Raw genomic sequence first — 16,039 nt, 5'->3', positions numbered from 1 at the left:
TCCAAGACGCGAGGGGCAGAAACAAAGTTTAAAAGCATGGAAGGGAAAAAAAAAAAAAAAACACCCAGGGCCAAGTCAAGCGCCCCCGCCCACTTTTTTTTTTGCCTGCTGCTTAGGGCGGCGAACGAGCGAGCGACGGCGGGGAACAAACAAAAACATCTCCTTTTCACAAAATTTCATCACTTGCAACAAAACATCCTCCCTCCGTATATCAAACCACGCTTTTTTGTCTTTTGTTGTTTTTTTGAACAGTCCCAGGGATTGTTTTTTTCTTATAATATTCAACTCTTGTCTCTCTCTAATTTAAAACGGACAAGAACAAATCATCATCATGTCTGACGCCACCGAGACCAAACCCGACCCCGCCTCGACCACCGCGGCCGAAGAGACCACCACTACTACCACCACCACCACAGCTCCAGCTGTCGAAAAGACTGAGGCAGAGGAGGACAAGTCGGTCACAGAAAAGGTTGCTGATGCGGCTACTGGCGCAGCCACCAAGGCAAGCGACAACGTGTTTTCCATGTTTGGCGGCGGGCCCAAGAAGGAGAAGAAGGAAGAGGCCGATGACGCTGACGAGCCGTCTGGATCGTCCAAGGCGAAGAAGGAAGAGGGAGAGGTTAGCTTTTTTTTGTTTTGAATATCTGGAGGGCAGGTCTAATGTCTTGTAGGAAGAAGTCGAGTCTCCCGAGGTGCACTTTGAGCCCGTCATCCACCTGACCGAGAAAATCGACACCAAGACCAACGAGGAGTTGGAGGAGCAGACCTTCAAGATGCGCGCCAAGCTGTTCAAGTTTGACCGTGAATCGCGCGAGTGGAAGGAGCGTGGAACTGGCGACGTGCGCCTCTTGAAGCACAAGGAGAACCAAAAGACCCGCCTCGTCATGCGTCGGGACAAGACCCTCAAGGTCTGCGCCAACCACTACAGTATGTTTTTTTTTTCTCTCTCTCTCTTTTGGTGGATAGTTGGCTAACTCAAAATAGTTGTCCCTGATATGAAGCTGTCGCCAAATGTGGGCAGTGACCGTAGCTGGGTGTGGAACGCAGCTGCCGATGTCAGTGAAGGAGAGCCCGAGGCCCAGACTCTGGCTATTCGTTTTGCAAACAGCGAGAGTAAGTTTTACGGAATTCTAGGTTAAAAACTATTACTAACCATATTATCAGACGCCAACCTTTTCAAGGACGCCTTCGAGAAGGCTCAGCAAGAGAACGAGAAGCTATTCTCTCAAGAAGCCTAGACACCCGGTGCCATCTACTTCCTCTACACAACAACGCGAATCGAGCAAATCTCTTATATACCGGCTGAAATATTTATTACCGAGAGATTTTTTTTCCTTTTCGTGACTCCCCCTCCCCTCCCCATTCCCCCTTTCCAAGCACGAAACCCCCCTCCCCCGACTTCTGTCCACTTCCCTCGATGCAGTTCCCCTTGTCAAAAAAAAACACACATACACAATAACACACAGACTCTGGTTCACACGACTCGAGACCGGATCGGCATGAGCGAGCACTGATTCGTGGCAAATGGTTACGAGTCGGATTTGACGGCGAGAGACGGGAATTTTTGTCGTCGATAAGAACGTTGTGATAGTTGTGGTAGAGATTGTTAGATCATGAACCCCAAGATATCAATGAATACCAGTTACTGAATGCACATAATTATTTAACACTCAATCAATCTCACTATAACTTAGCTAAAATAAAATATATATATATAAAAAGTAGAGCAACGCAGGCTCTGGTGGGCGCGGGCCAACCAGCGTCATCGGAACCGACCCCACCTATTCCCAGGCCAGCTTCATTCGCTCCTCTCTTGAACCTCTCGCATCGCCAAATTCGCGCCTGCAATTGCTCAAAACAGACTTGCGCCGCACAACAAGGTCTCTTGCTTTGCGTCGGTCTCATTTTCCCATCTGTCTGACTGCAATCACGCGCCGCTTCTTTTTATTTTCCCCATTTGAGCGATTTAACTCTGAGCGCGTTCCAAACGGCAAACAGGGAAAGCGAGTTGCCCGTTCAAAACACAAGAGATTCAGAGAAGCTAGGCGCGCAACACACAGAGTGGGGGAAAATAAGAGCCACATATTTTATTTGGAGACTCTGCTTTGAAACCTAGCCAAAATGCCTGATGTGAGTTGATTGCTTTCCAGCTTTGCACGATGGATCCGGTGTTGTTGTTGGAAGCCGTTTTGAGCTAACCACATCGCCAAACTTTTAGGTCAAGCGGACAGTCAAGCTGGTGACGGAACAAAATGTCATGTACGTGCTATATATTCTCTCTCACTTTCGCTTCACCTCGTTTTTTGTTTTTGTTTTTTTCTTCGCCCTCGTGATCATCTCAAACCGCGCACTTGACAGGACTCGACCCAGCTAATCGAATTGCGTTCTGTACATACAGTCAGGGAAAGGACTCTGGCGTCGAAGGCTTTCCTCTCCGATCATGGTCCATTGAGATTTACATTTTGAACGAAAATGGCGAGCAGGTGTCGGCCAGTCTATTCGACAAGGTCGTGTACCGACTGCACCCTAGTTTTGGCGAACGCGCGAATCAGAGTATGTCAAGAAGACAGCAAGTAGAATTGAAGCTAATATATAATTTTTTTTGACAGCCGTGAGGAATCCGCCGTTCCGTATCCAGGAAGAAGGATGGGGCGAGTTTGATATGCAAATCGGACTGTATGCAGACAAGGAGCATACCATCACACACGACCTCAACTTTCAGCAGAATCGGTATGAGTCGAAACACGTCATTGTATGGTTCCCTCTCAATTGTTGACACTTTTCTTTCGAGTCTTCTAATTGAGTAATGGGTAGAACTTCAAAAACCCCAAGCATGCCCTTGTCGAAAAGTTGCGAGAGTCAGGCTCTGTTCCCGGAGATGAGAACGGCACAAAGGCCAAGCGCGGCGCCACGGGCGAAGAGAGCGCGAAGAAGAAGAAGAAGACTGAAAGAAATGTATGTTTTCTAGCTCCTCACTCTCCACAAAAAGCTAATCCGTTTTTGCAGGTCGACATGGACAAGCTGGCCGACGGTCTGCAGAAACTCAACGAAGACGATTTGCTGCAAGTCGTTCAGATGGTGCACGATAACAAATCGGCCGATTCCTACACAGTCAACGATGTCGAACGTAAGCCCCCCTTTCCCCTACTTTCAGTAAACTCAAATGCTAATTGCTAAATTTTCTGCAGAGGGCGAATTCCACGTCGATCTGTACACCCTTCCAGATACACTCATCAAGATGCTATGGGATTTTGTTCAACAGAAAGGCGCTGCATAAATCTTTCTTCCATAAACATGTCCGACTCTGGAACATGCAAAGTAGCAACAAATGAACAAAAAGAGAGAGAAAAAAGCCCTTCCAATTATGATGATGTCCAGGAAACCTTTTCTTTTTTTAATTATCTACTCTTGATATCTCAATGAGTCACTAACAAGTCTCTAATTCCTTTTTTTTTTTTTGAAGACTTGCTTAGTTACTTACATACAGATGGATCTGTTGATATCAAGTTCTTCTACACTTGAATAGTGAACCGGTGTTTGCTTCTGCTTTTGCTTTTGCTTTTTTTTACTTCAAAAGGCGTTCATTATGAAGTGCTATTACCAAGGACTCAGCAATATGGGTTTGATGATGCGTTCAATAATGAGAAGATGTTCATTGAATTTTTTTTTTCAGCCAAAAAAATAATACGTAAAAGTCAAATAATATATATAATTATGTCCTAATACATCTACTACTCCCTATGAAAAGGAAAAATAAAACAAAATGCGGGAGAGAGAGGGATATCTTCAAGCGAAACCAAAAAAAGAGGGCAGACAGATGACACACCAATCTAGAGAAGAAGAAAAACACCGTCCTGTCATGATCATCGTTTTCCCGCCCATGCTGATTGAAAAAAGAAAAGAAAAAACAAAAAGAAAAACAAAGTACGAAATGAAATCAATGTATCTGCAAAAAGAATTGAATGGTGGACTGATTCAACGGACCGGCCATTGATGAATCGTCAACACAGGATTAAGAATAAAATTGGGTACTTTTTGTGTGATTTCGACTCTGGCAACCGGGGTATAAGGTATAATGCTGGGTGGTTGGTTGGTATTAAGTATAGTCGACATGCCTAGAGGATCTAGAGGACACGGTTTCTAGGAAATGTTAGTGATGGAAACTCGTAGCAACAAAAAAAAAAAAAAAAAGGAGACGTACTGTTTGAGCAGGTTTTCAATCCCTGTCGAGGTGATTTCCGTGTCGCGAATGTGCTGCGGAATATCGACAATGGTGGCGAGCACCTCGCCAGCCTTGTAGGCCAGCAGCGCGGGGGCGTCGATGTGACTCATCTCGGCGATTTCGTGGTGCAGCTTGATGAAGCGGGTTGTGATTTGTGTGCGGGCAAGGGCTTCGAGAGCGTCTTCGACTTGGGCGCTGACGGCAGACTGTATTTATTAGCAAAGATATAAAAAGGAATATGGAGAGAGGGGAGAAGGGAAATACCTCATCATCATAAATGCACACGACAACGACAGTCTCGGACGAAACCCGCTCAATCGCATTCAAATAACCCTCGGCATCGACATCGACAACAGTGCCATACACACGCTTGCTCGGGCTTGGTCTGCGCTGGTTTCGGTCTTGCAGTTCCTGCAAGCGCGACTCGCGCCAGCGACGCATGAACTCGTCCTCCTCATCCCCGCTGGGCGGACTGCTGCTGCCGCCCTTTTGCATGCGCGACTGCGAGTCCTTGAGGTTGTTTCTCGAATGCGAGTCCAGACCGGCGACACTGAGGAGGGTACGGCGAAAGGAGCGTTTGCGCGCGCGCTCAAACGATTGTGCATCGGCGATGACGCCCTTGGGACCGGTGTTGGCCTCGAACACGGTCGAGGGGACAGTGTAGGCACCCGTACGCGAAACCATTTTGCTGCTGGATTTCTTGCTGTCTTCGTGGTCGGCGTAGTCAGAGTCGGCGTCGGATAGTTCGTACTCGTCTTTGCGATTGTCAGAGTGGGAGGAGTCGTTGTCGGACTGGTGGTGACGATCTTCAGGATGACTACGAGAAGAGTCTTTGTTGGCCTGGACGAGGCGGTCGAATTCTTCCTGCGCAGCGGACATATTGGAGAGAAAGAAGAGAGAGAGAGAAAGAAAAGGGCAGTGGCGGGGAAGAGGGTGTATAAATAAACAAGGACCGAGAATGGGGTGAGAACTTAGACGTGGTGGTGAGACTTGTCGCGCGGCAGGCGAAAAAGGGCAGAGGGAGGGAAAAAAAAAATGTCACGAGGCTTTCCCAACTGGCCAAGCAGCCGACAGGCCTATAGGAAGCCGAGGCTGCGATCGCGGACCGGGATGTTTCAGAGCAGTTCGCAACTAAACACGTAGTCTGGCCCTTAGTCGCTGCTAAGCCTCTCGTCATTCTTAGTTTTTTTCCTTTATTTTAGGTTTTCCTCGTTTTTGTCCAGTCGACTACTGCCATCTCTGGTCTAGTTTAGGCAAATCATGACCGCTTGGGGGACGCCAACGCGCTGCACACAAAGCCAGACACGAGGCAGCACTGTTTCGTTTGATTACCCCGTACTCGTCTGGATCCAGAATGCGTCTCGGAAGTTGGAGGCTGGAACTGTGCTCTGTATCGCTATAGTCTACGCTATATCGACTCATATCTAAGACATCGCGCAAGCAAACCCTGCGAAACAGTCAGGCCGCCAGAGTCCAGATCGATCCTGACGTCGACCCCTGACTCTCACGAGTCACGATAGCCCCGATCGTGCCACGAGGGATCCTGCTGAGACAGCAAGCCCGATGACCCTTACCCCTGCGTCGGTTTCAAACCCTGACGCACAGGTGGGGCCCCTTTTAGCCTGTTTCAGGTGCGCCGATCCAAGTGATTGGCCGCCCCGTCTCTCCTTTTGCCCCGTAGAACGCCCAGCGAACATTCTAGCGTCTTGGCTCTCTTCCAGAAAGAACCTCTTTTTTTTTTTTGTGTATGTGTTTTTTTTTTTTTAATCCTCCGTTTGTTGTTGGAACAGCACTCTATACATGTACATGTACATGTACTTGCCCGTTGCCTACAGGGGCCAAACTCGTTATCTCGTATGCACGGGCATACGGAGTTCCATCGTCCGTACGTACATCTTTGGGGGTGTAGTTTGGAGTCTAGACAACACACCTGAGCGTATCCACTATCTAAACTAACATTAGTGCATCATGAATAGTGACTATGCGCCATCATCTTTGTACCCCTGGTCTACACTAGCAAGGCCGGGGCGATATGATCTAGTCCCCTTGGATGGTGGGGTAGGCCCTATTGCTGAATACGGATAAGATAGATGTAGAAAATGCTTAGTACATGTTATCTGAAAGCATAGCTGATCATTATCATTATAAAACGAAAGAGCCGCCTGGAAAATTGAATAATTACTCTTTTCATATACCATTCTCTGTCGTCTAATAGAAATTGACGCTCAACATCAATTTATGTGGCGAGATCGGCCCAATCTAGTGAGTCATGAATATACATGCAGTCGGTCATGAATGTAGTCGGTCATGAATGTAGTCAGTCATGGATGTAGTCAGTCATGGACATAATCAGTCATGGATATAACCAGTCATGGATATAACCAGTCATACCTAGTATTTAAACATCCTATTCTCATTCCACATCCACCATCTCCAACCTTCCTGCAATCTTCCTTTTGCTTTACAAACTCCTGTCATTCTTCAATCTCAACACAGCAGTTCAAAATGTCTTCACAACAACAGCCAGAGGAGCCTACCCCAGCCGATACACCTCAACGCCCTGAAATAGGCAACTTCAAACTATTTTGGAAGAATGAACGTGATCTGTGGGAGCAAGGCAATGGCGAAGAAGCCTGTCATATCCTCTCTGGAATCGTTGTGATGTGCTTTGGCATCTCACACTCCTGCGGCGTCCGTTTTCAGGAGATTGGCGAGAAGATCGACAAGCTCTTACACTCGGAAAAAGAAGCAGAAAAGAACGCTGTCGAAACTCTTATCGAGGCCCTAGATATTCGTTGCTCTGTCCTATCACACCCCTGGTGGAAAGGGTTTGACGATAAGCCGGATAACTCGATTCAGCAAATTCTAGACTTTACCGAGACGTTGTTCACACAACTCCTTGACGACAATCTATTGACCGATAGTGGTTCGATTCCAGAACATCACCTCGAATTGATGGCAAAGTGGGAATTGTTTTTTGCACAACACGCAGGGAGTGACTGGCAAACCAGGGAGCGGCCATCTTTTGACGATTGGGTCATTTTCACAAGAAAATTCGACCCGGACGTTGATTTTGACACTATTGGTGAGGGGTTTCTTTGATTTTTATTCATTATTTTGCATTTTATTTTCTGGCGGGTGCTTTTTTCTGGAGTTTAAATAGAATTTGGGTTAGAGTCATCTCAAAATGCTCAAAAGTTTTGGTCTACATATCCTTCTATAATTAATGGTTTTTACCATGAATACACATATAACATAATCCTGTAGTATCCAAGAAAAACATCTTATAGCATCATATTTCTTGTGCGATAGCTTGAATACACGGTACTAGTAGACTAGGTAATCTCAATCACATTGTTAAGGCTGTAAGTGCATGGCCGGCTCATGACCACCAGTTGACATGATTATCATAAAGGAAAACTACATAGCGGCACCTAGGACAATGAATAATAAATATTTTCAAGTGCGTTCTTTCATTCAGCATTCTTTGTTACTTAATAGACTTTGATTCCTGAGGGCCTCAAATATGCCATGCATATGGTGACACATACATCCAATGTAGTCATAAGTGTAACTTTTGCTCGGTCACTTCAGCTTGATGTCACTTCAGCTTGAGCCATATATGTAGTACTTAAACGTCCTGGCTGTTATATTCCTCCTGCCCATCTTCCACCTTTTACAAACTACTTTCAACCTTCTTTTACTTTACAGGTTCATCGTTCAATCACAATAAAAATGGGGGGACAATCCAAAAAGAGTAGATCGAAAAAGGAGAAGGAGCAGAAAAAGCAGGAGCAGAAAGAACCAACTCTTCCAGCTGTGCCAGCTGAGCCAACCCAGTCATATCAGCCATATCGGCCAGCTGAGCTATATGAGCCAGATGAGCCGCGTGATCCAAATGAGCCTCAACTGGGCAGCTTCAAAATATTTTGGGATACTTTCAAGACTTTACGTGACCAGACCCAAGACAAAAACCCTGACTTTGTCGCCTCTCGAGAAAAAACCTTTGCTGAAATGTACATGCTATACGACCCAGAGCACGGCACCAGCCACCTTCTCGACATTGGTGCAAAAATTGACATGCTCTTAAGCTCGAAAATCTACCAAGATATACACCTTGCAGCAAATATACTCACCGCTCTGGACATGCGTTGCTCTATCCGGTCACACCCCAATTGGAAGCGTGTAAAAGACCCAGATCAAGCTATACGCCACATTAGAGGGAGCACTACAACAGTGTTGTATTGGTTCTGTAAGGAACTGACGTTGACTTACGGCTACTGGATGTGTGGTTCCAGCCTTAGTGGAAACAGCTCTAAATGTTTGCTGGGGGAATTATAATTTGCATATGAATAGTCAAAAAAAATGGATCGGCACCATTAGGCATCCTAAGCGGCTTTCTTTTGGCGATTGGATACTCTTTCTAAGTCAAGGGGGCGAGGCCCCGGTGGGAACCACTTGTGCACTTCACATGAATAAATGAGACGATCATTCTTATCAATTTCTTCTCTCTCTGTCTCTTTGCTTTTGGTCTGGAGCTTTTGGTCTGGAGCTTTTGCTCTAAAGCGTACGATATGCAGGGTTAGTTTTAGGGGCAGATTCCTGGCATCATAGATACTCGATATCTCTGAATTCCAGGTCAGAGGCTTTTTTCTACAATTAATTATTATCTACCCAATATATGTCGCAAATATAACATAATACTTATCATCATCTTGTAGAGCATCATATTTCGTGTTCAAATGTTTGATTTGGGTAATAAATAAATCAGGCACGAGAAGGGTGTACCCTAATGCGAGATTAATAGTAATACAGCTCGTCTCTATCAATTAATATTAAAGGGAGATATAATAATATACAACTATAAACATGTGAGAAAAGGTTAAAATTTCAAATTTACAGCATTACTACATGAACAATAAGGTTTCATTCTAAATACTCACAATATGCGACTTGCAAGAGACAAGTCGGAGAGTCAAAATGTCCGGGCAACTGGCAGGGCAGGCCTTTGAGAAATGAGTTATGGCTCAACGGGTCCCAACAAAGACATACCAGGTAGTATTCCCACGATGCGGGCTGGGAGGGCACTTGAGTTACCAATCATGATCCTCTTAGCATTGGGTTGGATGACCTTTTTCTGCCGCCGTCTGAAGAGTTTGCTGATTCGTATCTCTATTCCGATATGGATGACTTGAAGGATACTGCAACTGATTATAACTACTATTATTGACAATGTACAATTCCTCCTCAACTATCATAGACCCAATGCCGCATTTAACACAGGAGTACCTCATATGGAAAGAGAGTTTCCGGTTGGAAAGCTGCACCATTTAAAAGACCAACGGCCCCGGACCGTCGGGAACATTACAGAAAAAGCGCAACTGACCTAAGCGAGGAATGGGGTATGTGCATATACCAAGGCTGGTATATTTAGTAGAGAACACCACGCACTTGGCCCTAATCCATCGTACTGTGCAGCAGATAATTATATACAACATCGCCTATTCCTACAGAATATATCAACCATTCAGCAAAAATGTTGTCGCCATGCATGGAATTTATGATCTCGGTCGTAACTAAAACAACATTTTTGAAGTGCTGATCCTGGAGTATGAATCCTGACAGTTTTATTTTATTTTTTTATTTTTTTTAAGTCAGAGCTGGAGAGGGTGTGGGGGCGTACATGTGCTCAACCAAAGAATTCATACTGAGTCATGTCGGCACCAGTCCTTTGTTGTCTGTAGCTTTGGGCTCATTCAAAAGCTATGTACGTTGCAAATCCCGAGATAATCTAAGTTCGTACTGGTCAATATATCAATACTTATGATCCGCCTCCGAAACTAGCCCTTGCGCCTTCAAATAAACCCTCGACTTTTGTCGTCTCCCAGGGCAATTCTACACGAGGAATTTGCCACCCCAGATAGACGAATACGTAGCTATCTCTCATGTCTTAGTCGAAGTATGGGCGGGTGGTTTGAGTATGACTTGCTTGGGACTCTTAATCTAGATGCTTAGGTTTCTTGGTAGGTTAGCGATGGCTAACGCAATATTTGAAGGTGGTTTATGAATCTCATAGCATTCTGTTTTTTTCTCTCTTTCAATTCTACAAGTAAGAAAGTACATATATTTAGCATAGATGTTGTACATTTCACGAAATCAAATTTCAATGTTAAATATCTGCTTGTTGGACGCTTAGCAACTTACATATAATGATTTTAGTTGTATTAGAGAACAATTTCAATTATAGCCCTCATTACTGTACTTGTTCGCTACATCAATTGATGTACATCCATCCAACCTGACACATGGTCACACACTAGTTGACATCACTGGCCAACTTTAAAAAAAAAAAAAAAAAAACGGGCACAACCCTTACTTTATCAAAAGCGTTTAACTTGCATCTGCAAGCTGCAGCAAGTCATGTGTGACATGTGAATGACAGTCTTGACAGACAGGGATTGAAAAGAACATTGACGACGCAAGGGATGATAACATAAAGTTTGCCAACAAATCTAAATTAAGCGAAATTAAAATACCTCTTTATTTACTCCAGTGGTCAGTCGCATCAAGCCGATTTAGAAAAATGAATATCTCGTGACAGTTCTTTTAATTTAATTTAATTTTCTTTTGTTTTTTTATTGCAACAGTTACACATACACATACAAAAAATAGAATTCGCCGTTGTATCTAAAAAAAAGAGAAAAAAAAAGTTGAACAAAAAGAAAGAAAAAAAGACAAATCAAGGATATAAAACGAAAAGAAATTTTCAGCCGGCAGCTCAAATAAACCTGCGCTGTCTCCCCTTCAACCAAGCGTTGCGTTGTCTCTCAATCGGAAGATTTGAAAAAAAGAGTATCCAAAATATAAGAAATAGCTCTTGCACTGACTATACGAGTTCCTCGGACAGACTGTATGTATAGAGCAGACATGTAAAGTGAGAAGTGTAAAAAAAAGTCGTAGTATGTGCAACCCCAAGGCGGACGGCTGAAGCTGACGCTGACGAAGTAAAAAAAAGGGTGGAAAAGTGGAAAACGGAAATGCCGTGAGAGCTTTAAATCGACACAAACACAGGACGTACAGACAATAACATCATAGCCGGACCAAGACCAACATTCCCTTTCCCACTCCAAAGGGTGCAAGATGAAGCAGAAGATGAAATGCATAGCATTAGTTAAAAGTGCGGGAGGGAAATGTCGTTGCAGGTAAAAAGGCGCATAAGGAAAAATTCGACCAAGAAAAACGAAAGTTGGCCGCTTGGAACGGAGAAGCGAGTCGAAAGCTCCATGATTATTATCCACTATAGATCAAATCGCAACGATCTTCTCATATCATAATCGAAAATACGAGTTTGGTAAGCCTTGTTTTTGTAAAGGCTGAGTGGCGGCGTAAGCGGTAGAGAATAGCATGTCGAGGTCAAGGAAACGGTATCGTACAAATCGCAGGAATATTGCTTTTGTTCAATGTCACGGCTATCGATAACAGGGTATGAAAATGAGCTGGAATTACCAGGCCCAGACCTTGAGCTGTGAGAGTATCAGCATTGTTTCAAATAAAAGTGATTGCGATACGTACCAAAGAATCCCATGAGCCAGTACACAAACTGATACCGTCATTACTGACACCCAGGCAGCTGACCCGGTTTTCGTGACCGCTCAAAGATCCGACCTTGTCACCACGAAGAACGTCCCAAACCTGGAATAGTTAGCGAAAAGGTTGCAGCCAAGATTTCTAGAGGCAGTTCATACCTTGCATTCAAAGTCGTCGTAACCTGCAAACAAGAGTCGTCCAGAAACGGAGAATGCGACCGAGGTGATTCCACAGAGAACTTGGTCGCTCTATTTGATAAGCTGGTTAGCATCGCACAATTGACGAATTGGACGAGATGAGAAAATACCTGGTAAGTGTTCAGTTCGCGGTCAGCGCGAATATCGAATAAGCGACACGAGGTATCGTCTGAGCCGGTACCAAAGGCGTTGCCGTCGGGGAAGAATTGGATGGCGTTAATGTCGGACTCGTGGCCGGCAAACGTCTGCACGGCCTTGCCAGTACGGATATCCCAAAGCTTGGCAAATGCATCGCAGGCACCAGACACAAAGACGTTCTGGTTGGTCGGGTTGATGCTAATGGACATGACGTCGCCGAGGTGGTCGGCAAACTCGGTCACCTTGGAACCGGACTCGATGTCCCAGAGCATACAGGTCATATCTCCGGACGAAGTGATGATGCGACGGTCGTTAATAAATCGGCAGCAAGAAAGATAACCCGAATGCCCAGAGAGTTCGCGCGCCACGCGAGTAGGACCTTCTCGGGCAGAGAGGTTATAAATGGAACAAATGTTGTCGAGACCACCGCAAGCAACGTAGTTACCGCTGGGGGCGTATGCGCAGGTCATGACCCACGACGAACGCAGGGGGATCGCGTGGACTTTGTTGGTGGTGTAGGCATCCCAGATGATGAGCTTTCCGTCTTGCGAAGCCGAAACGAGATGTCGGCGGTCGGTCGACCAGTGCATGGCGTAGATCTTGGCCAAATGGCCTTTTAATGTGCGTCGCGGGCGCATACCAATGCGGGGAAGAGCGTCGGTATTATTCACAGCCACTTGCTGTACTATTGGGGAAAAAATCACGTTAGCTTTTTCTCTACCACAAGGCTGGGGCCGGGACACAGCGCCGCGACGGGTTTGTCGATTCAGGAGAGGGAAGGCGACAACAGCGACGAGGCTCGCCACGGGCATCATCACATCAGGAGGCCTTACGGGTTGTGTCAGCGAGCTCATCTTTCCTGCGCTTGATTTTGTCCTTCAAGCCCTCGGCCTCGCGTCTGGCCGCGGTGATTTTGGCCTGCATCTGCTCGCCGCTCATATCGGCCGCCATGGCTTATTCAAGGTAGAGAGCGTGTACCGTGAAGCGTCAACCCGGGGGGGAAAGGAAAAGCCAATTGCTCGAGAGCGAAGCGGCGATTGGGGAGAACGAAAGTCGTCGAGGTCGAAACAGAAGCAGAGGCAGGCAGAGCAGAGCACAGGAGGCGGTTGGAGGAGTGGAAGGGTGAGGAGAACGGTGGAGTTTGGGCCTGCGGAAGCGACCGAGTGATCAGGATTCTGCTTAGTGAGCAGGGGCTGGCCAATGAGGGGGCCGGGCTGCCACGGTGGTGGTTCTGGGCCACTCGACAGGGTGTTCGGACAAGTACAATTGATTGTTATAGGAACTAGCAAATAAATAATTACGAGAAAACCCTCATTGCATGCATGTAGGTATACAAAAAAGCAAAGCGAGGCTTTTCAGCTGGTGCAAGCTGGGCGGGATGCGGTTCGGGGGCAGGAAAAGAGGAGACGTGTTAGTAACTGCCAACGTTAATACAGCAAGTACTAAGTAGTACTCTGGGGCGCAATGCAATCAGGGGCCATTCTCCGCGACTCGGGCGGGCCATGACTCGCCCGTCATGCGGTGGGGCTGCCCGTGCTGCCCGTCATGCTATTGGCTACGTTATCGGCCGACAGCCAATCAGAGACTGTTGACGGACTACCAAACTAGGGAGAGTGCATTTCTATTGGCTGGCAATTGTGGAGCAGCAGTGCATTGGCGGGGCCCGGGTGGTCCGTGACAGGCGCTGCGAAGGCGCTCAGTGGGGCCGTGGAGAGCCACCCTAAACTGTATCTGGACAAGTTGGCCTAGCGAGCATCCATGAGTGGCTGCAGCGTGCATCAGTGGGGCATACCGCAACACTATTGGCTACTATGCAACAATGGGCCCACTGCCGGTGATATCTTGTTCTGCTGCGCTTCTGGAACACCGCTGCACGACGCACCGTGATGACTTTCCAGGAGCCCCAATGCGGTTAGTCGGAGGTCTGTACATACAGGGAGGAGCGGTATATGCTGGTCATATCCAATTGTGGGAAGTTGGGTCTGGCATAGTCAGGTCCAAAGGAATAAAGGTTATAAGCTTAATCCTTTGATGGCGTCGCTTACTCATCGTTCTGAGCATTGTCTTTAACTGTAGTATTACTATTATTTAATAATATTTAAATTATTTCTTTTCCCTACATTGATGATTATGTTGGCAGACCAAATCAAACACCTCTTTACCCGTCTTGTCATATACCACCCCAACCCACAAAAGTGACCCAAGCAAATCCCGCATATCATCCCAACTAGACACCCCATTCAGCTCAGCACTCGTGCGTAGCCATGGGCCAAGCCATGCAATGTCATCTGGCTGCTGCTCATGGGCCATGCACAAAGCGCCAACCATTAAAAGCCAAACATGTTCATGCCTTTCAATATCAGGTCCCGTAGAGTAAAACATAGCCAGAGCTTCTCGGTACGAACAAGTAAACTGATGGCTAGGAAACTCTTCTCTATTCCAATGGAGAAATATCGGCGACGCAAAAGCCAACAAGCCCAAACGCACCGTTTCGTCATAGCTGCCCTTTTGAAAACGTTGGTGGAGGAGACGATACATTACGGAGCCCATGCTGTGCAAAAATATTTCTTCTGTTATCTTTTTCTCTTCGTTATCTGCAGCTTCGTTAAGGAGAGAGCAGAAACATGACATTGCTGTCCATGTAGCAGCTAATTCGGGATCAAGCTTATTCAGAAAAGTTCTGGGAGAAGCTGAATCCAGCATTAATGGCCATGGAACACTGTCGTGGGTAAACAACACTGGTTTTGAGCCTCCGTCGACTGCCATGCCCAAATCGCAACTATAAATTTATTTCGTCAACCAGTGTCTGCAGGTGATTGGTGAGAACATACCGTATGATTTCAATTAATAGTTTTGTGTTCTGCAAAAATGCACCTACACCTCTCATACCAACGAGCTTCAATAGCCCTCTGCTATGATTATCTGCCGATTCATAATCCCCTGTCGTATATGCGTGACCCGATAAAGCCAATACCGTCATGATAGTCGAGTCCGACAGCCTCTCACGGTCATCACCAGCCTCAAGTCGCTCCTGGAGGATCCTCACGGCCTTTGCATAATGAACATAGTCCCTTCGCTGCTCTTCGACACTTCGAGTCCGCGTAAAACACCCGTCAAAGTAGGCCTGTATGGTAAAGCAAACAGCATGCAGATAGGCTGCATCGAAGAGCATGGGTGGAAACCAAGTTTGTGCCGTCCCAGATGTTTTGGAGATGATGCACTGATCTACCAGAAACATCGCCTTGGAAAACATGGATGAAACTTGAGGTTTACGTTAGTGCCGGACTAGAAAAAGGAAGTAAATGACAGTATTCACATAGCACCGCGTCTGCAATAAGGGCCGGCTCCACGGCATCGGCAAACCGAATAGCGGCGAATTTCGAACACAACAGTCTAGGAATGCTTGAATCCCAGATAGGATGATTAACTACCGACGGCTCCGCCTTTGGTTTGTCCGCATGCTGTTTTCTGCGAGACTTGACTCGGTTCTTGCCGCGCATGACATGGCTCCTGATTAGCTTCCGCGTTTCTTCGTCTGCTTTTTGCTTGTTTGTTGATACAATAAAAGGAAGACTCGCTAGTGGTCCACGGTGAGGACCTCCTCAAATCAAAGGTTTTTAGCAAACTTACCATGTCCACTTTTATTAGGCATCCTTGCGGCTGCGTCTTCGCATCGATGAGGCTGGCGCCGGTGTGGATAATCTCCGCAGCCAGCTGTGTTTCATGAGACGAGTAGAGAAGGCAACGGATCCTGATTAATGATGATATTATTGAAGATGGAATTGGCATCATCGCAACGGGGAGCGGAAACGGAGTTGCTTCGCGCCAAGACTTTCAATTGTTTGCCGTTTTGGGTTTAGCCAACCCTAACCCTAACCAATCTTGAAGACATGAG

General features: G+C 46.2%; 7 protein-coding genes across 7 annotated transcripts; 4 read left to right on the top strand and 3 right to left on the bottom strand.

The window, feature by feature from the left end:
* Window positions 1-331: 331 nt before the first annotated feature.
* TRUGW13939_06420 (uncharacterized protein) lies at window positions 332-1,238 on the top strand (the record flags this gene model as incomplete). The annotated part of the gene is made up of 4 exons (XM_035489573.1): window positions 332-619; window positions 672-927; window positions 985-1,113; window positions 1,165-1,238. 4 exons carry the CDS (start codon window positions 332-334, stop codon window positions 1,236-1,238), a joined length of 747 nt encoding a protein of 248 aa, XP_035345466.1.
* Window positions 1,239-2,121: 883 nt separating this feature from the next.
* On the top strand, window positions 2,122-3,277 carry TRUGW13939_06419 (uncharacterized protein; the record flags this gene model as incomplete). Its single annotated transcript, XM_035489572.1, has 7 exons — window positions 2,122-2,130; window positions 2,219-2,259; window positions 2,399-2,553; window positions 2,610-2,752; window positions 2,815-2,955; window positions 3,007-3,127; window positions 3,189-3,277. The coding sequence occupies 7 exons, from the start codon at window positions 2,122-2,124 to the stop codon at window positions 3,275-3,277; spliced, it is 699 nt and encodes a 232-aa protein (XP_035345465.1).
* An 847-nt stretch (window positions 3,278-4,124) lies between these two features.
* On the bottom strand, window positions 4,125-5,101 carry TRUGW13939_06418 (uncharacterized protein; the record flags this gene model as incomplete). Its single annotated transcript, XM_035489571.1, has 3 exons — window positions 4,125-4,140; window positions 4,202-4,428; window positions 4,487-5,101. The coding sequence occupies 3 exons, from the start codon at window positions 5,099-5,101 to the stop codon at window positions 4,125-4,127; spliced, it is 858 nt and encodes a 285-aa protein (XP_035345464.1).
* Window positions 5,102-6,727: 1,626 nt separating this feature from the next.
* TRUGW13939_06417 (uncharacterized protein) lies at window positions 6,728-7,324 on the top strand (the record flags this gene model as incomplete). Its single annotated transcript, XM_035489570.1, has 1 exon — window positions 6,728-7,324. The coding sequence occupies one exon, from the start codon at window positions 6,728-6,730 to the stop codon at window positions 7,322-7,324; it is 597 nt and encodes a 198-aa protein (XP_035345463.1).
* Window positions 7,325-7,957: 633 nt separating this feature from the next.
* TRUGW13939_06416 (uncharacterized protein) lies at window positions 7,958-8,563 on the top strand (the record flags this gene model as incomplete). Its single annotated transcript, XM_035489569.1, has 1 exon — window positions 7,958-8,563. One exon carries the CDS (start codon window positions 7,958-7,960, stop codon window positions 8,561-8,563), a length of 606 nt encoding a protein of 201 aa, XP_035345462.1.
* Window positions 8,564-11,724: 3,161 nt separating this feature from the next.
* On the bottom strand, window positions 11,725-13,095 carry TRUGW13939_06415 (uncharacterized protein; the record flags this gene model as incomplete). Its single annotated transcript, XM_035489568.1, has 5 exons — window positions 11,725-11,745; window positions 11,795-11,914; window positions 11,968-12,057; window positions 12,117-12,829; window positions 12,978-13,095. 5 exons carry the CDS (start codon window positions 13,093-13,095, stop codon window positions 11,725-11,727), a joined length of 1,062 nt encoding a protein of 353 aa, XP_035345461.1.
* Window positions 13,096-14,247: 1,152 nt separating this feature from the next.
* TRUGW13939_06414 (uncharacterized protein) lies at window positions 14,248-15,644 on the bottom strand (the record flags this gene model as incomplete). Its single annotated transcript, XM_035489567.1, has 3 exons — window positions 14,248-14,923; window positions 14,976-15,405; window positions 15,461-15,644. 3 exons carry the CDS (start codon window positions 15,642-15,644, stop codon window positions 14,248-14,250), a joined length of 1,290 nt encoding a protein of 429 aa, XP_035345460.1.
* Window positions 15,645-16,039: the final 395 nt, after the last annotated feature.

Source organism: Talaromyces rugulosus, chromosome III (assembly GCF_013368755.1).
Source record: "Talaromyces rugulosus chromosome III, complete sequence".
NCBI lineage: Eukaryota > Fungi > Ascomycota > Eurotiomycetes > Eurotiales > Trichocomaceae > Talaromyces > Talaromyces rugulosus.
Note: the sequence above shows the minus strand (reverse complement) of the source record. Positions and strands in the feature narration are given on the sequence as shown.